Source organism: Gobio gobio (assembly GCF_949357685.1).
Source record: "Gobio gobio genome assembly, chromosome: 5".
In the NCBI taxonomy this organism is placed as follows: Eukaryota; Metazoa; Chordata; class Actinopteri; order Cypriniformes; family Gobionidae; genus Gobio; species Gobio gobio.
In genome coordinates, this window is record NC_137101.1 from 24217318 (window position 1) to 24240213 (window position 22896).

The 22896-nt window shown below is 39.0% G+C and overlaps 1 protein-coding gene across 1 annotated transcript in view; it reads right to left on the reverse strand.

Annotated features, from left to right (window-relative positions):
* Positions 1–7065: 7065 nt before the first annotated feature.
* Positions 7066–22896, reverse strand: part of LOC307126119 (thyrotropin-releasing hormone-degrading ectoenzyme-like) — a 170745-nt gene continuing 154914 nt past the window's right edge. The window contains exons 16-19 of the mRNA XM_079816506.1: positions 15268–15435; positions 9917–10057; positions 9593–9674; positions 7066–8646 (exon numbers count right to left, since the gene is read on the reverse strand). Coding sequence (XP_079672632.1) covers positions 8503–8646; positions 9593–9674; positions 9917–10057; positions 15268–15435 — 535 coding nt within the window. The 3' untranslated portion in view covers positions 7066–8502. The remainder of the gene's footprint in view (positions 8647–9592; positions 9675–9916; positions 10058–15267; positions 15436–22896) is intronic.

Genomic DNA, 22896 nt, shown 5'->3' on the forward strand with positions numbered 1-22896 from the left:
TGTGCAGTGTAAACGATCTAACCTGTTAAAGGGATAGTTCAACCAAAAAGGAAAATTATCCCATAATTGAATCACCCTCAAGCCATTCTAGGTGTATATGATTTTCTTCTTTCAGCCAAACACAATCTGAGTTATATTAAAAAATATCCTGGCTCTTCTAAGCATTATAATGAGAGTGAATAGTGCCATTTTTGTTGAGGCCCAAAAAAGCGCATCCATCCATCATAAAAGTTTAATCCATCCGGCTCCAGGCGATTAATAAAGGCCTTCTGAAGCGAAGCATTGTGTTTTTGTAAGAAAAATATCCATATTTATAATCACTGGTTTCTGGTTATGGCCATAGGCGAGTCGAGTTCCGGTGGAATAGTGACCTCTGACCAGACCTATGACGTATTGACGAACACGGAAGCGCAGAGGATAGAGCAAAACAAAACATCAGGTCTAATATTAGATTTTTTAAAGAGAAATGAGAAATTATGTTGCCCAACCCTATTTGTTAGAACTGCAAGAGGAGTCTATTATCACCTTAGATTACGCTACTCCTACATCCTACATAATGCGTCGGAACTTGACTCTCTCGTGAACGTGCGGATGACCTTTACCTGAAGCTTATTGCAGTTATGGATTATGGATATTTTTCTTACCCCCTGGAGCCGTATGGATTACTTTTATGATGGATGGATGCACTTTTTGGACTTCAAAATCTAAGGTACCATTCACTCCCATTATAAAGCATGGAAGAGCCAGGATACTTTCTTTTAATATAACTTCAATTGTGTTTGGCTGAACGAAGAAAGTCATAAACACCTAGTTAGATTGATATCCACCTTGAGGGTGAATAAATTAAGGGATAATTTAAAACATAAAACATAAAAATATGCGCTGCATTCGCACTGCAAACAAAGTATGTGTGAACCTGACGTTAACATGGGCACTGGGGAAAAAAGCGCTGCATCCATTAGACCACTTGCACTCTCTGCCAAAGAACCAGTCGAAGACTGCAAGAAAGTGTAGTACTGACACCTGCTGAAGTATTCTGGTAATAGTGAGGTTTGTATGTTTTTTTTTTTTTTGTGTGCAATTTCTCCCGTTCTGCCTCCCTATTTCAATTTTATCTTTGACCCGGTTCCAAACTTTAGTCATCCTTAAAAGAAATACATAATTTCACAACCCTTTGAAAGCGTTAGGGTGATGTTTATATAGCGTAAAAATTGCCTTGAATGGATGTTCTGGAATTTTTGTCATGGTCCTTGATGTTCAACCTTATGGATCAGAACATATTTTCCAGTCACAGTGCTGTGCTGCTGGACTGCAGTTTTCTTCTGGTTTCAGCTTCAGAATTCACTTCCTTTAATGCCTCTCTGTAGTGTCTTACTAAATAAAGTATATGGTTCTAATTTGCACTTTATTACAAATTCTGTCATAGACTTCAAATGTCTAAATACATATGGTATAATTTGAAAGGTAGTGACTCAAAAGGTGAACATGATTTCATCATGTACAATATAATGTACTTGGATCAAAATCTTTATTGATTGTTTTTTGTCAAGTTTAGGCAAACATGGTTGAGTACATCAGTGTTATTCACCTATATTTCCCTCTGATTTCAGGGATAAGTAATGGGCATGCTTAGGTTTAGGGGTTGGGATACGGTTAGCACTAAATTTAAGCGTTGTTCCAGGGTCAACAAAATAGCTCTTACTTGGCAAAATCAAAGTGACTTGAACCAGAAGGGTATTTTAAAGTTTGAAGTTGGTAAGATTTCTTGGTAACACTTTACAATAAGGTTTCATTTATTATTCATTATTAGTTAACTACATCAACCCTCTGAACCCTGAGGTGTTTTCTGGGCCCTGGAGGTGTTTTGACATGCCCTGATATTTGAGCTTATTTCTGTTACTTGTAACATTTTCATGGCTAACGTCTATGCTATAAAACCCATACTGAATATTTGTTGACAAGACTTTTGATAACTGGATCACGTAGGCTAAAATTTTTGCTTCAAGACGATGTAAAAATCACTCTGGCAACTCATTCACATAAAACAATATACTGATTTAAAATTTGTAAGACATGTTTTGTGTCAGGAAGGCTTATGCGGGGAGGATGTGAATCATCATGAATATTGATTGTTTTTCACACTTGAGAAAGACAAAGACCCCTCCCCTAATCCTATTGGCCCTATATCAGCTGAATGGCTGTGAGGGAACTTGAACAAAGAATTTGAAGAGATTAAAAGAATGGCTTTTTGAATTGTTTGCATTTATTTACAACACAACATAATCCAAACATACACCACAAAGGACAAAAAGTGGGACAAAAGTAAGGGACAATAGTGTTTTTTTATTAGGGACACTTAGGGCCCTATTTTAACGATCTGAAACGCAAGTGTCAAAGCGCGAAGCGCAAGTAACTTTGTGGGCGGGTCTCGGCGCTGTTGCTATTTTCCCGGCGGGATAAATGGCTCTTGCGCCCGGCGCAAATCTAAAATGGGTTGGTCTGAAGTAGCTTCATTATTCATAGGTGTGGTTTGGGCGTAACGTGAATAAACCAATCCGAGCGTCATCCAACATTCCCTTTAAAAGCAGGTGCGCAAGTTCCATTATGGATTGCTATTATTATGGCTTATTTACCAGGCGCACACCAGGAGCGGTTCACAGCCGAGGAGACTGATGTTCTTGTAAGAGCAGTGAAAGACAGAGAAGTGAAGTTGTAATGTTGTACATTATGGTAAAGGTGATTTCACAGTCTTTTTTTTTTCAGTCTTTCAGTTTTTTCAGTTTTTCAGTCGATTTTTTTTTCCTGGTTCTTGACGGACAAACCAATTTGTCAGATGTCCTTATATACATATATGTCTTGCCACTATTGGGCAAACAGGTCTTATCCTTAATTATTACAATTAGCCTGAATCATTTGTAAGCTAGATTTATGCCTATTTTTTCACATCTTCGTGGCACACCACAATGATTTCCGTCATCTCATGTGTTAATATTTTTTTAGTGTAACAATTTATGATTTGCAAAAATAACTGTTGCATCTGTGTAGATTACATGAGCAAAGTGTATGCGCGTTGTGCACGCTATACATTATGGTCAAGCATGCGCCCTTAAAATAGCATAATGAACAACGCACAACGCGCCACTGACTTTAGACTAGGTTTTTTTCTGGTCAGTGGCGCAATTGTTTAATGGAACAGCAAAATAGCACCAGGGATTGTTTGCGCCGGAACACGCCTCCTTTTTTGCGCTGAACCGCCCAGGGAGCGCAAGTTCATTCACTAGTTTAGCGACGTGCTTCTGTGGAGGGAAAAGCGCGCTTTGCGCGGGTGCAAAATAGGAATGACACATGCGTCGGTGTACAAAGTCAATTGCGCTGGGTGCAAGATAGGGCCCTTAGAGTGTATGTTATTTCAGTGTCTGCAGTTAAGTGTGTGTCTAAAAGGTTCTCAGATATAAAAACATTTGATTTTCTCAACCTATTAATGCACAATTTGAACTAAGAATGAACAATACTTCTAGAATTGAATCTTCGTTAATGTTCTCAACATTTACATTTTGAAAATCAAAATGTATCTGTTAACATCAGGCAATGCACAGTAAACTAACATGGATATGAATAATTATATTAACTAACATCAACAAAGTTTAATATATGCTGTAAAAATATATTTCTCATAGTTAGTTCATATATTTCTCTAATGTTAATTAGTGAGACCGTGGGCCTTATTTTAACGATATAAGCGCATGGTCTAAAGTGCACGGTGCAAGGGCACTTAGGGCGTTTGCTCCAAAAGGGTTGTCCCTAGTCTCTCAATGAGTCATGGGTGTGTTTTGGGCGTAACGTGCAATAAACCAATCAGAGTCTCATCTCCCATTCCCTTTAAAAGCCAGTTGTGCTTGCACCATGGCAGGAATTTGAGAGTGGAAATAATGAACGTTTCTCCAGAGAGGAATCCTTTTATTTTTCATATTTAAAAATGTTTGTGTGCTGATGCGTGTCCCTGTGTGTGTAATAATCAGAGTGTACGCGCATTGTGCACCCGCCTATAGGCACATGTTACTAATGCGCCCTTTAAATAACACAAAAAATACTACGCTATTGACTTTAGACCAGGTTTTTGTTGGTCAATGGCGCAGTCGATTTCAGTTGCCTCAAAATAACAACGCGCCAACAACGCACCTGAACACACCTCATTTTCAGACCAGCACACCCCTGGGCGAACAAATAGGCACAAATGCATTTGCTATTTAAACAAAGTTGCATTACGCCATGGTGTATGATAGGGCGTGTCACATGAACACGTAAATCATTCGAATATACTGATTTGCAGCACAAGAAACATTTATTATTATTATCAATGTTGAAAAACAGGTGTGCTGCTTACTTTTTTGTGGAAAGCATGATACAAGAAGAAAACAAAAAAGTCGTTTAAAAAGGTTTTCTGTTTTGTGGAAATCCACTCTGGACAATTGATAAATGAAACTCTGTTGACTGTTGTGGGGAACAAGATTATTTTCGGCTGTGAGCAGCTAATGAAGCTATTTCTCACTTTGACATTTTTAGTGAAAATCTTATTGTGAAAAATGTTTTATTTACAGATTACAGTGAGGCTAGTCTCAGGTGCATATTATGACTGTTTTGAGAGTCACTAGGAGTGTTAAGGCAAGGATCGATCATGTCCACTGCTGTTTATCTATCTACAGAAGAAGGTCATTCAGAACCATGGACAGCAGCCACAGGATCGAAATGTGAACATGTGACCTGGGGGCAAAGATGAATGAAGGAGGACAGACAGGACTTATCAGCATTTCAGCAGCATGATGGAAAGGTAGGAAAAATTCCTCACGTTTTCAAGCAATTCTTGTCTCCGTCCAGCTTTGTAGACGCTATGAAGGATTGATCCAATCATCCAATGACTGATAGATTTTCCTATCAGACAGAGCCACTATACACTTCATTTTTCTTGGACCAAAAACTTCAGTTCTGCTTATTTTTAAGACCATAACTATAACTTTTCTTTTTGGAACTGCCATAAATGATAACAAGATTTTCTTTTTATGGTTCAATAATACTCTCCTTTTGTTCTGTGAACGCTCTACAACATTGACTGATAAAGTGAACGCCTCAACCTGAGAAAGAGCAGACGGTTGCAGAATTATACAATACAGCTATTTTATTTGGTTGACTGTCAACTTTTTGTATGTCATTTATGACATTTTCATTTTTCATATTTTGCATTACCTTTGGAGTAACATTCAGTGTAGAGTCTGAATAATGCTGAACACTTCATCTTGCTGTGTTGACACCTGTGGCTTCAGGGTTCTTTTCTTTTATATATGCTTGAAATATTTCAAACCTGCAACGTCTGACTTGTTTGAAAAATCAGACACCAAATCTTGGGAATGTTTATGACAGGTTTATTCAAGGCACTGCCAGTCTTGCTAATTGGAGATGGATAGTGAGGTAGAAAAGGCACTGATCGTTTCTTTTCTTTCCCATTTTTGCATTTACATCTGCAACGCATAGTAAACAAATACACAGACACAAATTAACTTTAGGATATTAAGGTCAACATATCTACAAAATGTACATGTGAAAACTATGTTTCTGCCCAAGAGTAGAACAAGATAGGGGTCGATTATGAGGGTCGGAGAGATATCTTTTAAAACTCTATTTTAAAGCGCATGAGAAAAATTGAAATCTTTGCATTCATAAAAAAAAAATAAACAAACAAACAACCATTTTAATTAAATGACTCTAAAAATGTCAAGTGGTGTAACCACATATTGTCTGTGTACAGTAGATTTGGTTTTTCTTTTGCCTTTTTTTTTTTTTTTTTGCTTACAGACAACAACATTGTCAAAATGATCCCCATTCTCACAGATCCGTCGAAAACATCTAAAAACATTGTATTATTCAAGCCAGGTCAGTAGTTAGCAAGGTCACTTTGTAAAGAAAAATGACAACGCCTATAGACTGAACACGTAAAGCGCATGACGTCACCGTTTTCACAAATTCACGTTTTTTTTAGCTTACACAGAGACAATAATGGTATCATTTTCAAAAAGTAATTGTTTATATACAAAGCTGTTGTATTTGTATTTAACTTTACCTTGTGGATTAATGTAACTTTTTGGTTTACCTTTTTTGTTGTTGTAAATAAAATAAAAAAATTCACGCAATAACATTTTCAACCATAAGTTTGTAAGAAAAAAATCTTTTTTATACCTTGTATACATGGTATTTATCATTATTTCCAAATAGTTTTTTGAACTTGAGGTTATACCATTTGACAGCCTGAATTAACTTTCTAAACAAAAATTCTGTTTGATGTACCACAGTGATTTGGCAGATAAAGATTTTTCCAAATATATTTTTATTTTTCTTAAATTAAAAATAATAATAATAATTACACATTATCATGGTAATTTATTTTTTAAATAATTTCAGTCGTTTACTGGTTACACCACCCTGACATGTTTTATTTTAATATTCACAAAAATAAAATAAAACTTGAAAATTTGTATCATGAAAGTTCAGTAATCTGCTTATTGTCTATATGAATTGCATCAATATACTTTTGAATAACTTAAAGCGATAGTTCATCCAAAAAAAAATATTTTCATCATTTACACAACTGTGCTTGTTGATGTGGGAAAACCAGTGAGGTTTGTTCTTGCATTTCAAGCAATCACGATTAAGCTTCTGTGTTTACCATATTTGATGAGCTCTATTGATCAAAGTTCATGTGCATAAAAGCTTACATGAACTCATATAAAGCGATCATGTCTCTTCAGAAGAAGAACTCCTCGATTCATATGAATACATTTTTGCGATGCCTCTATGGTTGCGTGAGACAAAAATCATAAGAGAATATTAAAAATATCTTCATCTGTATACTGAAAGGTTTTATGAGTTTTATGATGGAAAGTAAATGATGTCAGAATTTCTAGATGAACAATCCCTTTAATTCCAGAAAACTTGAAACAAGAAAGAGCGCCAAATATTTGACCCATACGTTATTTAACTTTGTATAAATATATACACATGAACATACACACATGTACAGTCAAACCCAGATTTATTCAGAGACCTTCAACATTTTCTCACATTATCACAGTTTATTCGCTATAGTTTAGAAAATGGTAATAAAATACGACAAAAAGAGTTCAACTGTGTCAGAACAAATTCATCTTGATAATGTCAGATAACTTTGGATTACAATCAACCTGTTATATTTAATTACACAATTATATAATACCAATTTAGGGTCAACTAATTACCAAGCAATGCTTAATTATGTTCAGTCTGTGGTGTAAAATGGTTGCATTAGCATTAAAAGAAAAAACACTTAAGCAAAACATGGTCAGGTCAAAGTGTCTGAATAATTTGGTCCCAAATTTGTATCAATTTTACTGGTAGTCCACTGTATGAATAATTTTTGGGTACAATATTTCACAGTTTACTTTATTTTGCTATCCTCACTTACATAAATTAACTATAGTGTCCTGCACCCACTAGTAAAAAAATATATATCTGGTGTCTGAATGGTTTGACTGTAAATGCATATTCTTCAAGTTATATAATCACCATGTGTCAATATTCTAGAATCTCCACTGTATAAACTCATCTCCAATCCACTACAGACTCAAGAAAACAGATATAGGCACCTTTAAGAATTCTTTAATTAGCACTGGCCCTCACAAGCCTGTGTTTGTCCATGATAAATGACAACGGCCTGTTCTGGATCCTCTCGCGACCTGCAGTTATCTTTATTTGACTGTTTGATGAAGGTAGATATGGCCTCATTTGATATTGTACAAAATATGTCAATAAAACGGTGTGATTGTGCAAGAAAAGCGAAGAGCAGCTCATCACTGAAATTTAAACTTTAAAAAGAGTCTTTGTTCCATCTGAGAACAGCAGCAGTCATTGGGGGAGGAATGCAGAATGAGTGTAGTCCTTTTGAGGCCATTTTCTTTCTTTTGTAGGTCATAAACATACAATTGCAGCTCCTAAATCTGCCTGAAAGGGGAAAAACTGCCAAGATTGTTTAAGAAATAACTTGTATTTCACATTATGAATAAAACTAGACAAAAGCAGGATCACACATTTGCCTCTTTAACCCAAATTTTCTCTGCCTGATCCATTCAATGCACATGCTCAATCTAGAGTAAAAAGAAGCCCAGCTGGCTCTTTTCAAATCAAAATTGGGACTTCCATTCCTTCTGTTACCATTCCAGTTATTTTCTACAAGTTGTCCATCTCCTCCCCCTCTTTTACTGGTGTAATGAGTGTGTTGGCCAGCACTGTTGTTCTCTGGGAACTTGTCTTGATCTGTCACTGCCTTGTTGTTTCAAAGGGGAAATAAAAGTAAATTTTGCTGCTTCTCAGAGTCCATAAAAGTTATTTTTAATATCACGTAGGTGTCCCCACGTCACTGGCCTTGACATGTCTGAGAGAGTTTCCATGCTAATAGATTGCTCCATGCTTAATGTTGTGTTAACCGTCAGGAGCTTTTCGCAGCCATCGGTAAAACTGCTGCTGGAAGAGGATGTGCCATTTTACATTAGCTTGAACGATCTCAACGGCTCGAGCGAACGCAGGCGCCGACTCTCCCCCGCTGGTCAGGATGAACTCTTTCAGCTGAGGAGAAGATAAACAATTTTCATTAGCATTATAATCGTATAGTGTCTGATGTATCAGATATAGAGAGTTTGTGTTTATGTGTAAGTCTTCATCTCTGCTAATCAGCTTCAGAATATACAATACATTTAAATGCAAATGCCTGACATGTAATTTAGCAGATAACAGTGATGTTTATGATAATGAGGAGTGGGAATGGATTTGAAGTAAACAGAATTATCAGTGTTGTTTTTTGGAAGAGAAGGACACTTGGGTGTCTGTCAAAAAACCTCCATTTACTAAATAACACATTACGAATACGATTCCCAGTTCCTGAGGTCATGAGATCTACATGAACAAACACGTGGTGGGATTAAGTATTTAAATTGCTATTCTGGTCTTAAACTATTTAAAAATAGCTGTTCGTTCATATACATTTTCAAAATAAATAAGACACTCAATTGAAACCAACAGCATTAAAAGTATCACTGAGCTAAAGGTGAATCTGTGGATGAAGTGCTCTGGCAGCGGCTGATTGTCAATGACAGTATGCTAATGCTCTGTTTAAGAACACACTGAGGGGGTTCGTATTATCTCTGTATGAATGATAAATTGTGGAAGGCAAAGTCAGCTGGATGAGAAAGTGCTGCGCTGCAGTGAGAAGCATCAGCAGTCTGTGTCCTCTGGGACTGAAGCTGAATGAATTTGAATAAGTGAATATACGTTCCATTTCCTATAATAAGGTTAAGCAGTTACAATGAGGAAATAACCCAACGAAACAGACCGGAGCACATTCCTGCAGGCTTCAAAGTTTACTTTTGCTCATTTTCTCCATCTCAAGAATTTTGCTGACCACTGTTGTTTTTGTAAGTATTAATGTTCCATGAAGATTGGTCAATAGTTCATTAGTGTTTTAGATTGATTGGTGGTGTATACGCCTCAGGATGGTGTAGAAGTCCAGACTCACCTCATTCAACTCGGCCTCAGTGTTGAGAAACTCCGTCACGCCGCTGATTAATTTTGAGTTCATAAATAAAGCTTCTCCATACCTGCGAATGAGAGACACGGATCTCAGATGCTATTATTAAAAACACTGCAGCACCATTTTAATGAGTCCAGTAGCAAACAAACACCATTAGATATTTCCCATAATGCTCTCTGGTCCTCTAACCACAAACAAGAAACATTCACTAATAAATATCTTATGAGAGTGCGAATGTGAAATTCATATCAGGGACCGAGAGGAAGGTTATAGTCACTGATAAACAGAGATGAATGAAGCTACATTCACCTGGAATTCAATATGTCCCACTTCTCACGGAAATATCTCCATGCTAAATGTCTTCCCAGCGGATTGCGGCCCACGTGTATGATGACATCAATCACGTCCTGATCCGGCACCAGGTCAGAGGTGAGGGATAGATTCAGGAGCCTGTGGACAACACAATAATGCTAGTTATCATATCTGTGATATCTTTACTAATTGTGCTATTCATTTTCTAAGCTAGTTTTAAGCTCGGGTAAATCTGAGATACAAAACACATTATTCTTCCCCGTTTTCATTAAAGACAGCCACTGACAGGCCCGGCGAAACACAATTATTCAAATATGTTCTCAATACTGCGAGTCAGCATCTTCAAAAAGTAATTAACCTGAAAAGCCCAAATCAAATGCAGACAGACCCGTTCGATTCAAATTGGTGCGAAATGTCAAGTAGATGAAAAAGGAAGAAATAGGAAATGAGATGTTACACATAAAGACGCTTCCACGGTGCACAAGTTTTCAATTTGCAATAACAAGTGGGGTAATTGCTTCACTGTGCTTTGGTCTCTTATTTCAGTTCAACTGCTCTTTTGGGCTTTTGACTTCATGAGTCGTCGAGTCATTTGTAGCACCTTTTCACAAACACCCTGGAGATTAATGGCTCAGCGACAAACTCACATCTGTGTGCGGACGGCAGATTTTCACAGCTCGCAAACGTGACATCCTGCTTCCTCTGTGTGAACACACTTTCAGAAAAGTTTCTTTGCTGCGCTAATTCTCCAAATCACTTTTTTATGTTCGGATCAGCATGTTTATATTAGCATACTAGCGTATGTCTGTCTTGACTATACAGTATGGACATTTTCTATATGCGAAGGATATTGCATTTACCGAAATACAGTATACAAAAAGAACACACTATGTGGAATACTGTATCCCACAATGCAATGCGCTTGAACTGTCCATCCATTCCCAGTGTTGATTTATTTAGCATACTACTGCTTAAATGCAATGCTTATTGTTGCCTAATTTACAATATTGGCATTATCATTATTAGAGTTCACAGTATTCAGTAAGCTGTACGCAATGTAATTTTCTTTCAGTCTCTAAGGCTGCACAACATCTCTAGGTTAGCAGTCAGAGCAGAGGTGAAATTGGCAAATACACACACACGCACACACACACACATTCCAGCAGCAGAGAGGAATTATATTCGTCCCACTAGAATGACTAGATCACAACACACGTCATCAAAAAAAAAAAAATGGAGGAGGGTGATACAATTTACTTCATGCTAGAAATCAATACTAAACACAGAGTTCATACACCCCATCCTTCAGACTCAGTGATTGAAGCACGTTTACTAGCTCACTTCAAACATAAGGCAGTTTTCTTTGCGGTAGATTAAATATCACAAACACACACTATCACACACACAGCTCATCTGGGATGGGGGGCTTTGCTTGTGCATGCTGTGTGAAATTTAAGTGCATCTAAAATCAATGAACTGCTGCTAGAGGTCTTGTCTAACACTAGAGCAATGGTGGACGTCTGAATGCTGCAGTCATGAAATATTTCATATATCCCACATCTTTGAGGTCCTGAGGGACTCTGAATGAACTGATGCCAGCCTCACTTCAAATACAGGCAGGTTCCTGACAGATTGTGTAGTTTTTAACTTAAATAGTTTTTTTTTTAAAGGAGAATCACCATTAACTGTGTAATTTAGACTGAGACTTTTTAATCAGGGTTTAAGTAATCACTCCTTTGAGACTTCATTTGAGGGAAGTACTCAGACATTTGCCCATTTGAATCATGATAGTGCTGTTGAGAAGCATCTGATCTTTCCAAAGTCACACTGTTCAAGTAGCCGGGAATAAAGTCATGGATATTCAGACACAAATCCAATTGGGTGAATTAGGGCTGAGAGCAAAGAGTGGTTACATGTTCATTCATACACACTATAGAAAATTATGGGGTATTCAATAACATGCCACAGATGTGGTACATTGACATTAGTTTATAAAATGGAAGGTTGTTGAAACTTCCTGATTAGAATTCTGAAGTATAATACATAATTAGATCTTCATCATGTGACACTAAAACAAGTCTTATCAATAAAAGATGTTTGAAGCACATAACGCAACACAAAATCCTCTCTAGGCAACAATGACTGAGGCGTTACCTTCACATTGGAGATACCAACACCTTTATTTCATGGGAATTCATTAAATGGAAGAAGAAAGGAGGTGTTGAGCTCCAGATATCAACACTGTTAAAAATTCAGCTACAGGTTCTTCACACATCATGCTTATGCCATGCATTGTAGAAATACGTGCTAGTTTCTAATTAGCATGTGAGTGTTGCTAGCGCCTGTTTTTTAAACAAACAAAAAAACTAACAATGATGTCTGGCACTTTCAACACCACCACATAACTACTGCTGCTCTCACCCCACATCATTGTTGTGTTGTGGGGAAAAAGGTTTCTTGGCCATTTTCTATGCACATTTCTCAAAAAAGTTAAGCTATTCTACTATTCCAAGATCTTTCCTTCGTTTTAGAAGATGGCTTTCAACATTAACCAGATCCAACCTACCAGCCAAGATGGTATAGCAGCTCTAAACAGGTTGATATTTGCCTCACTGGCTGCTAGTCCAGCTGATCAACCACCTGAACAAAGTTGAACCAGCTAATGGCCATACTTGATCTGTTTCAGTCACATAGAAAAGAAAAAAAAATCAAGGTGATTTTGCCAGTTAGGATGTGTTCCTGTGTCCTGGATCAGGATTTACAAAAGCAAAAAATAGTCCTAACCAAATTTAACCCTGACCAATAACCATTGTTGGTATCAAGCTGACCTAATGTAAACCAGGAACAAGAGCAGGGGATGGTCAAGCTTGAGTCAAGTCCACATGCTCCTGAGTCCATGAAAAAAATATGGTTTTCATGGTTTTGGTCCTTGCGTCCAAGACCACATATGGATTCAGGAGTATGTGGGTTCAGTCTTGACAGACCTATTCTGGTCTCAGTCTTGACTCAAACTCGATTCTCTTCTGGTCTCAGTCTTGATTCAACTTAACTCTTTTCCAATCTCTGTCTTGACTCGGACTTGAATGAGCTGGTCTCGACTACAACGCTGCCTATAACCACCATTAAATCAGAAGGAAGTGTGCATTATATTTAAAGGGGTACTTCAGTGCTGGGAAGATGAATGTGTATTTAAACTGGGTCATTTGTGTAGTAGAAATGTGAAATAATTTTTTTAATTTGGTGCCTTCTAGACTGAGAAAAGACAGAAAATGTATTTTTGTCTTGTGTGGATGAAAGATAACAACTCCCAGAATGCACTTGCTTCGCTGCCCTATGAGGCCACTCCCTACACCACCCCCACCATTGTTTTGATCTTCATAATAATACAATAATTTTGTTCAGTTAGAGAATACACACTACAATTAAAAACTGAACGTGTCTTTTCAATAACGTGTGAGTGAGCCAAAGGAAAGTCACGGCACAGATGCAGCAGGAGTCAGATTTCATTCAGCACGAGAGGGAAGAGCTGAGGTAAGCGCGGCCGTCATTCTCAGCGCGTGTCCAGTCTGGCGCGTTTTCAGATCGCAGTTTTCAGCAGGGGTTGGATAATGAAACAGAAACCTATTTTTTAACATAATATTTGGTGAGTTTGGTGTAGGGCCTCCTGTTGTGGCCAATACAGCATAAATTCATCATGAAAATGATGGACAGAAGTCCTGCACAGTGGCCAGAGGGATTTTGAGCCATTCCTATTGCAGACAGTGGCCAATTCCATATGTGATGCTAGTGGATGAAATGTTTCCTGACATGCTTATCCAAAATACCCCAAAGTGGCCCAATGATATTCAGATTTGGTGACTGTGCTGGCCATGGGAGATGTTCAGCTTCACTTTTATGTTCATCAAACCATTCTCTCACAAGTCTTGCTGTGTGTATTGGTGCATTATCATGCTGATACATGGCACCTTCTTCAGGGTACAATGTTTGAAGCATTGAGTGCAATGGTTTGGTAGTCCTTGACAGTGACACACCCATCTAGCACAAGTAGTGGGTCTAGGCAATGCCATGATATCACAGGCCAAACCATCAATGATTCACCCTTAGCTTCACTCTGGGCATGCATCAGTCTAGGTGTTAAGCTTCTTTGGGGTTTCTCCACACTGTAGCTCACTCAGATGTGGACTCATCAGAGAACAATACGTTTTTCACATTTTCCACCGGGCAAGATTTCCACTGCTGGCACCATTGAAACTAACGTTTGGCACAAGTGACCAAAGGTTTGGCTATGGATGAAGCAACCATAAATATTGACCACATGGAGCTCCCAAAGAAACCATTTTGGTGAAAACAGGAGATTTGAGGGGCACGTTTAATTCTGCAGTGAGTTGGGCATCTGTGTTTTAATGGGTTTTTTTGGAAACAATCCAGGTCAGTAACATCAGTCCCCATCAGAAGCATGTGGCCTTCAAGAGTTTGTATTGTAGGAGAATGCTGGAGGTTCCTGCAGCGGATTTTGTCTTCATGGTTCAGCTGCCTGACTTTCAAGATATCTATGTGTACTGTATATAATAGCCAAGTCATGGATCACTGCAAGCTTGTATAGAAAAAATGAAAAGGTTCCTTGCTAACTGTAATATGATGAATAGTATCTTAACATGAAGATGAAGATGCCTGGATGTAGAGCACAAAAATGTGTGCTTTCCTAAGTGTCGTGCTATTTATCTTCTTCCTCTTGTGAGGCAAATCACATCCCTCTCACCCGACTCACACTGAATTCCCACATGAATCAGCCTGTTGAGTGCTGAACACTCACTGCAGAGAGGGGTCATGATGGGTCTCTTTATATGGGCAAGTTCCTTTCTCTTACTGTATCTACAAAACAGCAACCAAACGCAACAGAATAAATGGAGTTGTCAAACCCACAGTGAATCCTAAGAGAACTGCTTCAAAATATGTGTGGGCTGGGAGATCCTCGCCTGGCCTGGACAGGGTGTAATCCGTTACCGTCCTCATCCTGCTGTTGAGTCGGGAGAGAATTTAAGGCACCATGGAGACATGTGGGAGAAGCCCCTATGGCAGCCATTGTTTTTACAGCCCCGTCAGAGGAGTGAGTGCAGCTCTGCTGGTATGAGTGACATGATAAAGTGGAAGGGATTGAATCGGATTACAAGTGAGTTATAGTCAGAGGAGTGCCATACATCCTCCAGAGACTTCCATATACTTCTTGCTATCAATAAAATGGTAATTTGGAAGAGTTTCAGCTAAGACTGATTGATCAATGTGTTATGCTACAGTAACTTTTTTTTTTTTTTTTTGCATTTCTCAAGAATGTAAGAGTGTTGATTGACCTGTTGAGTAGGAAGATGTTGCCACTGCAGGTCAAGGCCTCCAGAAGAACCTTCTTCTCAGAGATAGCTGTAGATGAGTGAAACTTCATCCAGATAAACTCCCACACGTCCTCATCCATCAGAGACACGCCTGTGCAGTACACAATGTCCCGCACATTAGGTGGAATCCTGTGGGACGGAAGATTGAACAAAACATTTGAGTGAATGAGGTGAAATCACATTGTGGAATATATATTTTGAGGTAAACATACACAGCTAATAAATGCTAACATTAGCATTTAAATACATTTACAACTGTATTGATGGAGCCAAAAATATGAATTTACAATTTATGTCGCATAAATACAAAGATAGACTTTTAGGGTCCAGTGAAAATAGTGAAAAATAGTGACGCATTGTTGATTAGCATATGCACACTAAATGCTGCAGGTGATTAGCATTTCTCACTGTGACAAAGTTTCAGATTGTTCATTAAACATTTACTGAGGGTTACATTAGATTCATACACATTGTGTTCACAGTTCATTCTTGTTTTAATTCCTGAGAAATAACTTTTCCCGACGAGAGATTTTTTTTAACACCAGAAATTAGCTTAGTCCTCAAGGTTGTTCAAAGATAACAAGTTACAAGTCAACGTTTCACCTCCAGAAGAATCGATGAAATACATTGTGAGTCCATTTTTGCATGAGAAGTTTTGCGTTGTTTTGCTGTTTCTGTCTATTGTCTAAATGTCTATTGTTGGCCTTCTGTCTGCAATCATTTTGAATTACTTTGAACAGTCACATCACACACAAAAAAAAACTTATGACATCAAAAGCTGATGTAATTTGAGAGTTTAAAGCAAAATCTTTTTTGGTCATAATTAAAGTCGTAAAAATGTGACTAGAATCATCACGACAGGCCTCCCAAAGAGAGTCACAGTGCAATAGTCTAGCGATATGCAGGTCATAAGTAAGAGCTCTCAATGGACCCATGATATCATCTGGTTATAAATCTCAGAAAAGAATAACAGTCTACAGTAGAGCAACACAGAGAGAAAAAATATCACAGGCTGTGAGGCGCTGCATGTAATATTCGTACAGGAAGAAGAAATAACATTAAACCTCTGGAGGAGCTGTGGCGATACGGTGACTGAACTTTTGATTTGCTCAAACAAAGCGCAATAAAGACCTGCTGATTCTGGAAGAGCCGTTGGAGCCTCTGGGAGTTTCAATGTAGCAATACAGAGAATGGCACCTCCAGTAAGATATAAAATCATGTCAAATCCAATTGGAGTGTAAAGACTGCAATTTCTGCACCTGTGAAGGTGATGTCTTATGACTGCCACTGACAGGAAGTCTAAGCGAATTCATAGTTAAAGAATAATATTTAAGCCGTTCCGTTATATCTGGAAAATTCATGACTTTTATAAGGTATTTTCAGAATGAAAATGCAAGAGAACACAAGCCATAAATCTAGTTTTTACTTCTGATATTATAACCTGAATATAATGGTTTGATTTGCTCTAATATTTGGTTGTGTGGAGATAACACATTTATAATAAAAAAGGCGGTTATGATATTCTGTGAAGATGCTATGTCTGAAAAAAATGGGACAATTTTTTTTTAACATTGTACAATTTGTGAGCCTTCATTCTTTCAAACAAAGACTAAAACTGCACCAAAAACAATTTAGATTCAGCAGTTTCTCTCTAAAGAGATATCTGACTTTAATTGCGGCCCTGTTTTCTTTTTTTCAGTCTGTTTCAATCTTGTTTTTTAATCAATAAGGCACATGAGGAGGTCTTTCTTTGTAGCTCATAAATGCCTCTGGGTCATTCCTGTGACATTATCATCATCACCTAAACCATAAAAAAACATAAAGGTCAAACACATTCCTCTTTTAATGTGCTGCTCATCCCTGAATATCAAACCGAACAGATACTTTTTATTATCCCAGCAGGACTAGAGGTCATTTTTGAAGAAAGGACAATGAAGGACACTTCTGGCAGATCCAAACGTCTGCTGTCAGGTCAGAGGAAAATGGGATAATTTGGGGAAAACAAATTAAGAGGAGTTAAAAAAATGCAAAAATTTGTCAAAATTATAATAGTATCAAATAATAAGTATCAAAAGAATGCTAAAACTAATAAGACAAAAACAGTTGAGAAGAAAAGCAGCAACTGTCTGTCAGCAAATTAAACTAACCTGTCCAAATGATGGTATGTCTAGCAGGAGGGATTTTGTTCAGTACAGAGACTTAATGTCTGTTCAGACACTATTAGAAACCTCAAACTGTACTCCACTGGGTAATAGTTACAGAGCCAGAGCAATTGAGCCCTTTCAGGGCAAAAGAGTGGAAAATCTTTGACTGAGCTGGTCAAACACTGGCTGAATCCAACGTCCCGGTTACTTGACTGTAACCCTGTTCCCTGAAAAAGCGAGAACGAGATGCTGCGCTGCTAGCGCTATGGGAACACCTTTGTGCGTGAATGATTGTGAAGCATGTGTGCAAACACACCAATGAACTAAAATAAACTCTGTCGATGACGTCGTTGGAATGTGCGCTCATTAGAGGCTATATATCGATGTGAAACAGGAATCCATTATGGCAGCCACAAAAGCCGTCGAGGAGGGATATTATCTCAGAGAACCAAACTCTATTCGCCCAACGAGGCACTATCAGTAAGAGGCAAGACCCTTGTTGACGAACTTTGGCCAGGACTCCCAGGAGTAGAGCAATCGTGGAAATGCATACAGGCACATTCTGCACCATGCATTATGGCGTCCAGACCCTGGGGGGCTGGGTGACTCAGAGAGAAGTAGAGGGGATATTGCACCGTCCCTTCAGAGGTGAAGAGATCCACCTCTGCCTCATAAAATCTTTCCCAGACTTGATTGACTAAATTGTCATTTTGCGCTGAAAACATGCACCTAGACCCAAGGAAAGGAACTGGGGTCTGAGCCACATAGAAATGGTACGAAGCCCGCAACCTGCAACCCTTATTTGCCTTTGGGGATTGGGCCTTGGATGAAATCCCCTGGCTTTGAGCCACAACTGAAATGGTCTCATGTGCAAAAGGCTCATAAGTATCACGTGGATGCAGCTGCCATGAGACCAACATTTTTTTTAAACTGATGAAAAGTAATATCCTGACCTAGCCTGATTTTGCTCAGGGTGTTTAAAATGGTCTCGACACATGCGGGAGATAGTTGTGCCCGCATGGTAACCGAGTCCCATAAAACGCCCAAGTATGTTGTCCTCTGGGAGGGAGAGAGAATGCTTTTTTTGGCGTTGAGTCTCAACCCCAGAGAGACAAGATGAGCGAAGATGACATTGCAATGACAAAGCTCAGGCACTTGAGGGCCAGTATCAGCCTGTCGTCTATGTAATCCAAAATGCGAATGCCCTGGATTTGCAGCGGAGCCAGAGCTGCATCCATGCATTTTGAGTATGTCTGGGGTGATAAGGCTAGGCCAAATGGAAAAACCTGATATTTGTAAGCTTCACCACCTAAAGCGAACCTCGGGAACTTCCTGTGTTGTGGCAGGATTTGAGATCGTTTGTGACGAACCAATCTTTGTGTTGGAATTGCGACACAATCATCTTGAACTTTAACAATCTGAGAGAATGGTTCAAACCATGAAGATCTAAAATCGGATGCAATCTCCCATCTTTTTTGGGAACCAGAAAGTATTGACTGTAGTAGCCTGACTCTCTCTCTCTAGGAGGGGAACATGTTCTATGGCCCCTTTGCCCAGAAGAGATTGCAGCGCAGCTGTAGTGACAGCAATTGCATCTGCTCCGGTTTCACGGTAGTGGAGACCACGGCATTGAAAAGTGGAAGGCAGTGCGCAAATTGTATTCTGTAACCTTTCTCTACTGTCTTTAGGACTCAATGAGAGATCCACGGCAGTAGATTCCACACTGCCAAGGTCTCTGACTCGCCACACTTTTTGACCCTCTCCCCTTTGAGAAGGACCGGGTTGGGGCTCGATGGCCGACAGCCCCTCCCCTTCAGTATGGCAAGTAAGAAACTGTCCGAAAGCTTCTTCGTATTTCTTCGCCTCCTGGAACCACAGAGTCGGCAAACAGCCCAGAAATGCAAGGGGGGCATCCAACAGAAACACTCTGTCTCTGTTTTTGATTACTGTGAAATTAAGTCACAGATGTCTGACCGGAGAAAATCTGTGGCCCAACGAAGCGCAGAGAATGCCTTGCCATCGATGGTCCCGCCCGCATTCAAGTCCTTCAGCAGGTCCACCTTTGTATGCCTGTAACACCGCCATGGTGTGCAGCGCAGCACCTGCCTGACCTACTGATTGAAACGCTTTTTCCCCACCAGCGTGGATGTCCTGGGGTTGGTGGGGAGTGTCGGCTTTTTCAACAATGATGCAGTCCCAGGGCAGAGATAGCCCACAAAAATCTCTTCAACCTGAGACACTCGAAATCCATCTCGCCATAAACAAGAGATGCCCCGTCCTCTGCCCGAGCTGAAGAAGTGTCAGTGTGTGCTTTGGAGTCAGGCAAAAGGACATCACGATCTGGAGAGAGAGCAAGTGATAGGGACGAACCCGTCTCATTGTGGGTTCTGGCCCTCGAAAATATGAAATCACATAGAGAACATTTCACAGTTCTCATAATCGCCGTACTCCAATGCAAGGGCAGCTTGCTCTTCACACAAAGCAAACACACAAAGCAAAAACACACCTCCAAACACACAAAGCAAAACTGATCTGTATCATAGTCAGACATGAGTCGTGAACAAGGAGGCACACAACGCTTACTTTGCGTGATGTTATGTCTTTTTCTCTTTCACACACACAGAGAAATTTCTGCACACTAACAGTTTGAAACGAACTCCTAGCAAAGCGGTCAGACAGAAAGTGTAGCACACACACAGTACGGTCTTTGAAGAAAAAGAAACCTGAAGGCGCACCTGTTTCACATCTATTTATACCCTCTGAAGAGCACGCATTCCAATGACGCCATTGCCAGTTATCTGAGGCCAAGTTCTTTGGTTTACTTGCACACATGCTTCACAACTGGTCACACACAAAGGTGTTCCCATAGCACTAGCAGTGCATAATTGAGAGAAGCATTTGAAAGGGAACTGTGTATTTCATATGCTGAAAAGCAGGAATATAGGAAAAAAAGCTTTTAAACAGAGCAACCTGCTGCTATCAGAGAAGCTCTTGTCATGTTAGAGACCGTAACAAGTCATTAAAAGCACATTTTTAAGTCAGTATGTGACGTATTATACGTGTAATAAAGCATCTGTGTGTGTATTTAGGGTCTATCTGTCAATTTTAGGGCACAATTTTTAAGCCAGCAAGAAAATATCCAATGCATTTGAGGTTGCTAATGTGTGATGAACTGCGTGTGTGGTCTTTAATGTGTTTATAGGCATGCGGCCAACTGTTTGGCACAAAAAATACTTTCCTAAAAACTGGGCAAACACAATATCTTGTGTAGGGTAAGACCATTTCCTCAGACACTCAAACACACCCCCACAATCCTGTTTATTCTCCATTATGGTCATTAGTGCCTGCCGGTGGCTTAGTGTGTTTGACAGTGTGATACTGCATACATGCATGTGAACATTGCTGTGGGCAGCAGGGAAAACAAATTAGATGAACAAATGTGTGTTTCCATGGACACTTGGAATAGAGCTCCTACTGTATGAAGGTTGGCAGGGCTGAACCTACTTAACAATAACCAACCATTTTTTGTTTGTTTGTTTGTAAAATATTTGGCAATATTATATTGCAGATTTTAGCAATAAAATGGAGAAGCTGTGCTTGACTAAAAGCTCACACAGTGTATGTGTGTGTGTGTGTGTGTGTGTGTGTGTGTGTGTGTGTGTGTGTGTGTGTGTGTGTGTGTGTGTGTGTGTGCGTGCGCGTGTGTGTGTGTGCGTGCGTGTGTGTAGGCATGTTTTTGTGAAATCAGGACACAAATGTGTATAATGACATGGGTATGACATAGGTATTACAAAAAGAGGGTGAAATATGAGGACGTTCCCCATGTCCTCACTTTTCAAAATGCTTATAAATCATACAGGATGAGGTTTTTTGTCTCCTGTGAGGGGTAGGTTTAGGGGCAGGGGCAGTGTAAGGGGATAGAAAATACGGTTTGTACGGTATAAAAACCATTACGCCTATGGAATGGCCTCACAATTCACAAAAACAAACATGTGTATGTGTGTGTTTGTGTGTTTGTGTGTGTGTGTGTGTGTGTGTGTGTGTGTGTGTGTGTGTGTGTGTGTGTGTGTGTGGTCCCAATGAGGAAAACAACTTCTAAATCATATCATGTTTTTTGAAAATGTAAAAATGCTTCTTTTCTGTGAGGGTTGTGTTTAGTGTCAGGGTTCCCTGCTAAAAAAATAGGGCATGGTCCAGGCTGATTTATGCTGTTTAGTATTGGTATAGTGCTGGTCCAGGCTGGTGTATGCTGATATAGTACTGGATGGAGCTGGTGAAGCTGATTCACCAGCATGGTCTTGCAGGGTTGAGGGTGAGTAGGCCAGCTCTCTGTATGCAACCACTGTTTTGGGGACAAGCCTTGTTTTTGATTGCATATTTCTATATTCAACACATTAATAATGTAAAGAGCAATTTAAAAACAATATACAGTTAAAACATATGATTTATTGAATTATATGATTATAACTTAGTCATTTGTTTTGCTCACTCTTCTGAAAGTAGAATTGATTGTTTTAGTTTATGATTACATTAGTAATCATTGTCCCTGGTAAACAGGTAAAACGTTTCAAAACATAAATCAGTTAAAAAGACATTTAGAGGTATGAAAACCAAGAAAGATGCATACTAAAAGCATAATCATATGCAGGTTGTTCAATAACGGGTTATGAGAAAAGCTCTTTCAATGGGACAGGTAATAACAACTTGATAATGAAAGTTCGAAACTGAAAGTTACTGTTTGTAACTCTTTCCCCACCAGCATTTGTTATTCTAGTTTATTCTAGCTTCATGCATTTCTTTTTCAATCAAAACTTGTATATGGGTAAGTTTCATGAAAAAAGCAACAAAAAATTAGAAAATCACGTTTTTGTCAAAGACTACATCCAGATCAGATTCAGAGCAATGATCAAACACAGATGGAGTAGATAGAGTCCATCAGCAACCCTAATGCTGCCACAGTCCTATAGCTCGCCTTGTGCCCACATAAGATAGTTTTGATTTAAATGTTTAATGTTGATGATCACGTTATTTTATGCATCTGCTTACATACGATTGCTTGTTTTTTGCGTCTTCTTCGTCTGTGTTTTGAACAGAAGATTCTGTACTCATTCAGAAGATGCGTAATAGCGCCCCCCTAGCGTATAACAGTGAAAACACGGAAACACAGAAAATTCTGCGTTTGGCTGGGAAGCGTTTTCTCACAAATAACGGCGAGGAAAGAGTTAAAGACGTGATGTTTTATTAACAAAGTTCAGAAAATTTACCTAATGAACTCAAGAGGAGCACATTCATATAATCAACTCAATGAAAAAAATAAGAGGTATATATACTTACCTCTGTTCGTTGAAAGTTTATCAACATCCCTCCACCAACCCATCTCCTCACTTCTACACTCACCAAAAGGATTATTAGGAACACCTGTTCAATTTCTCATTAATGCAATTAT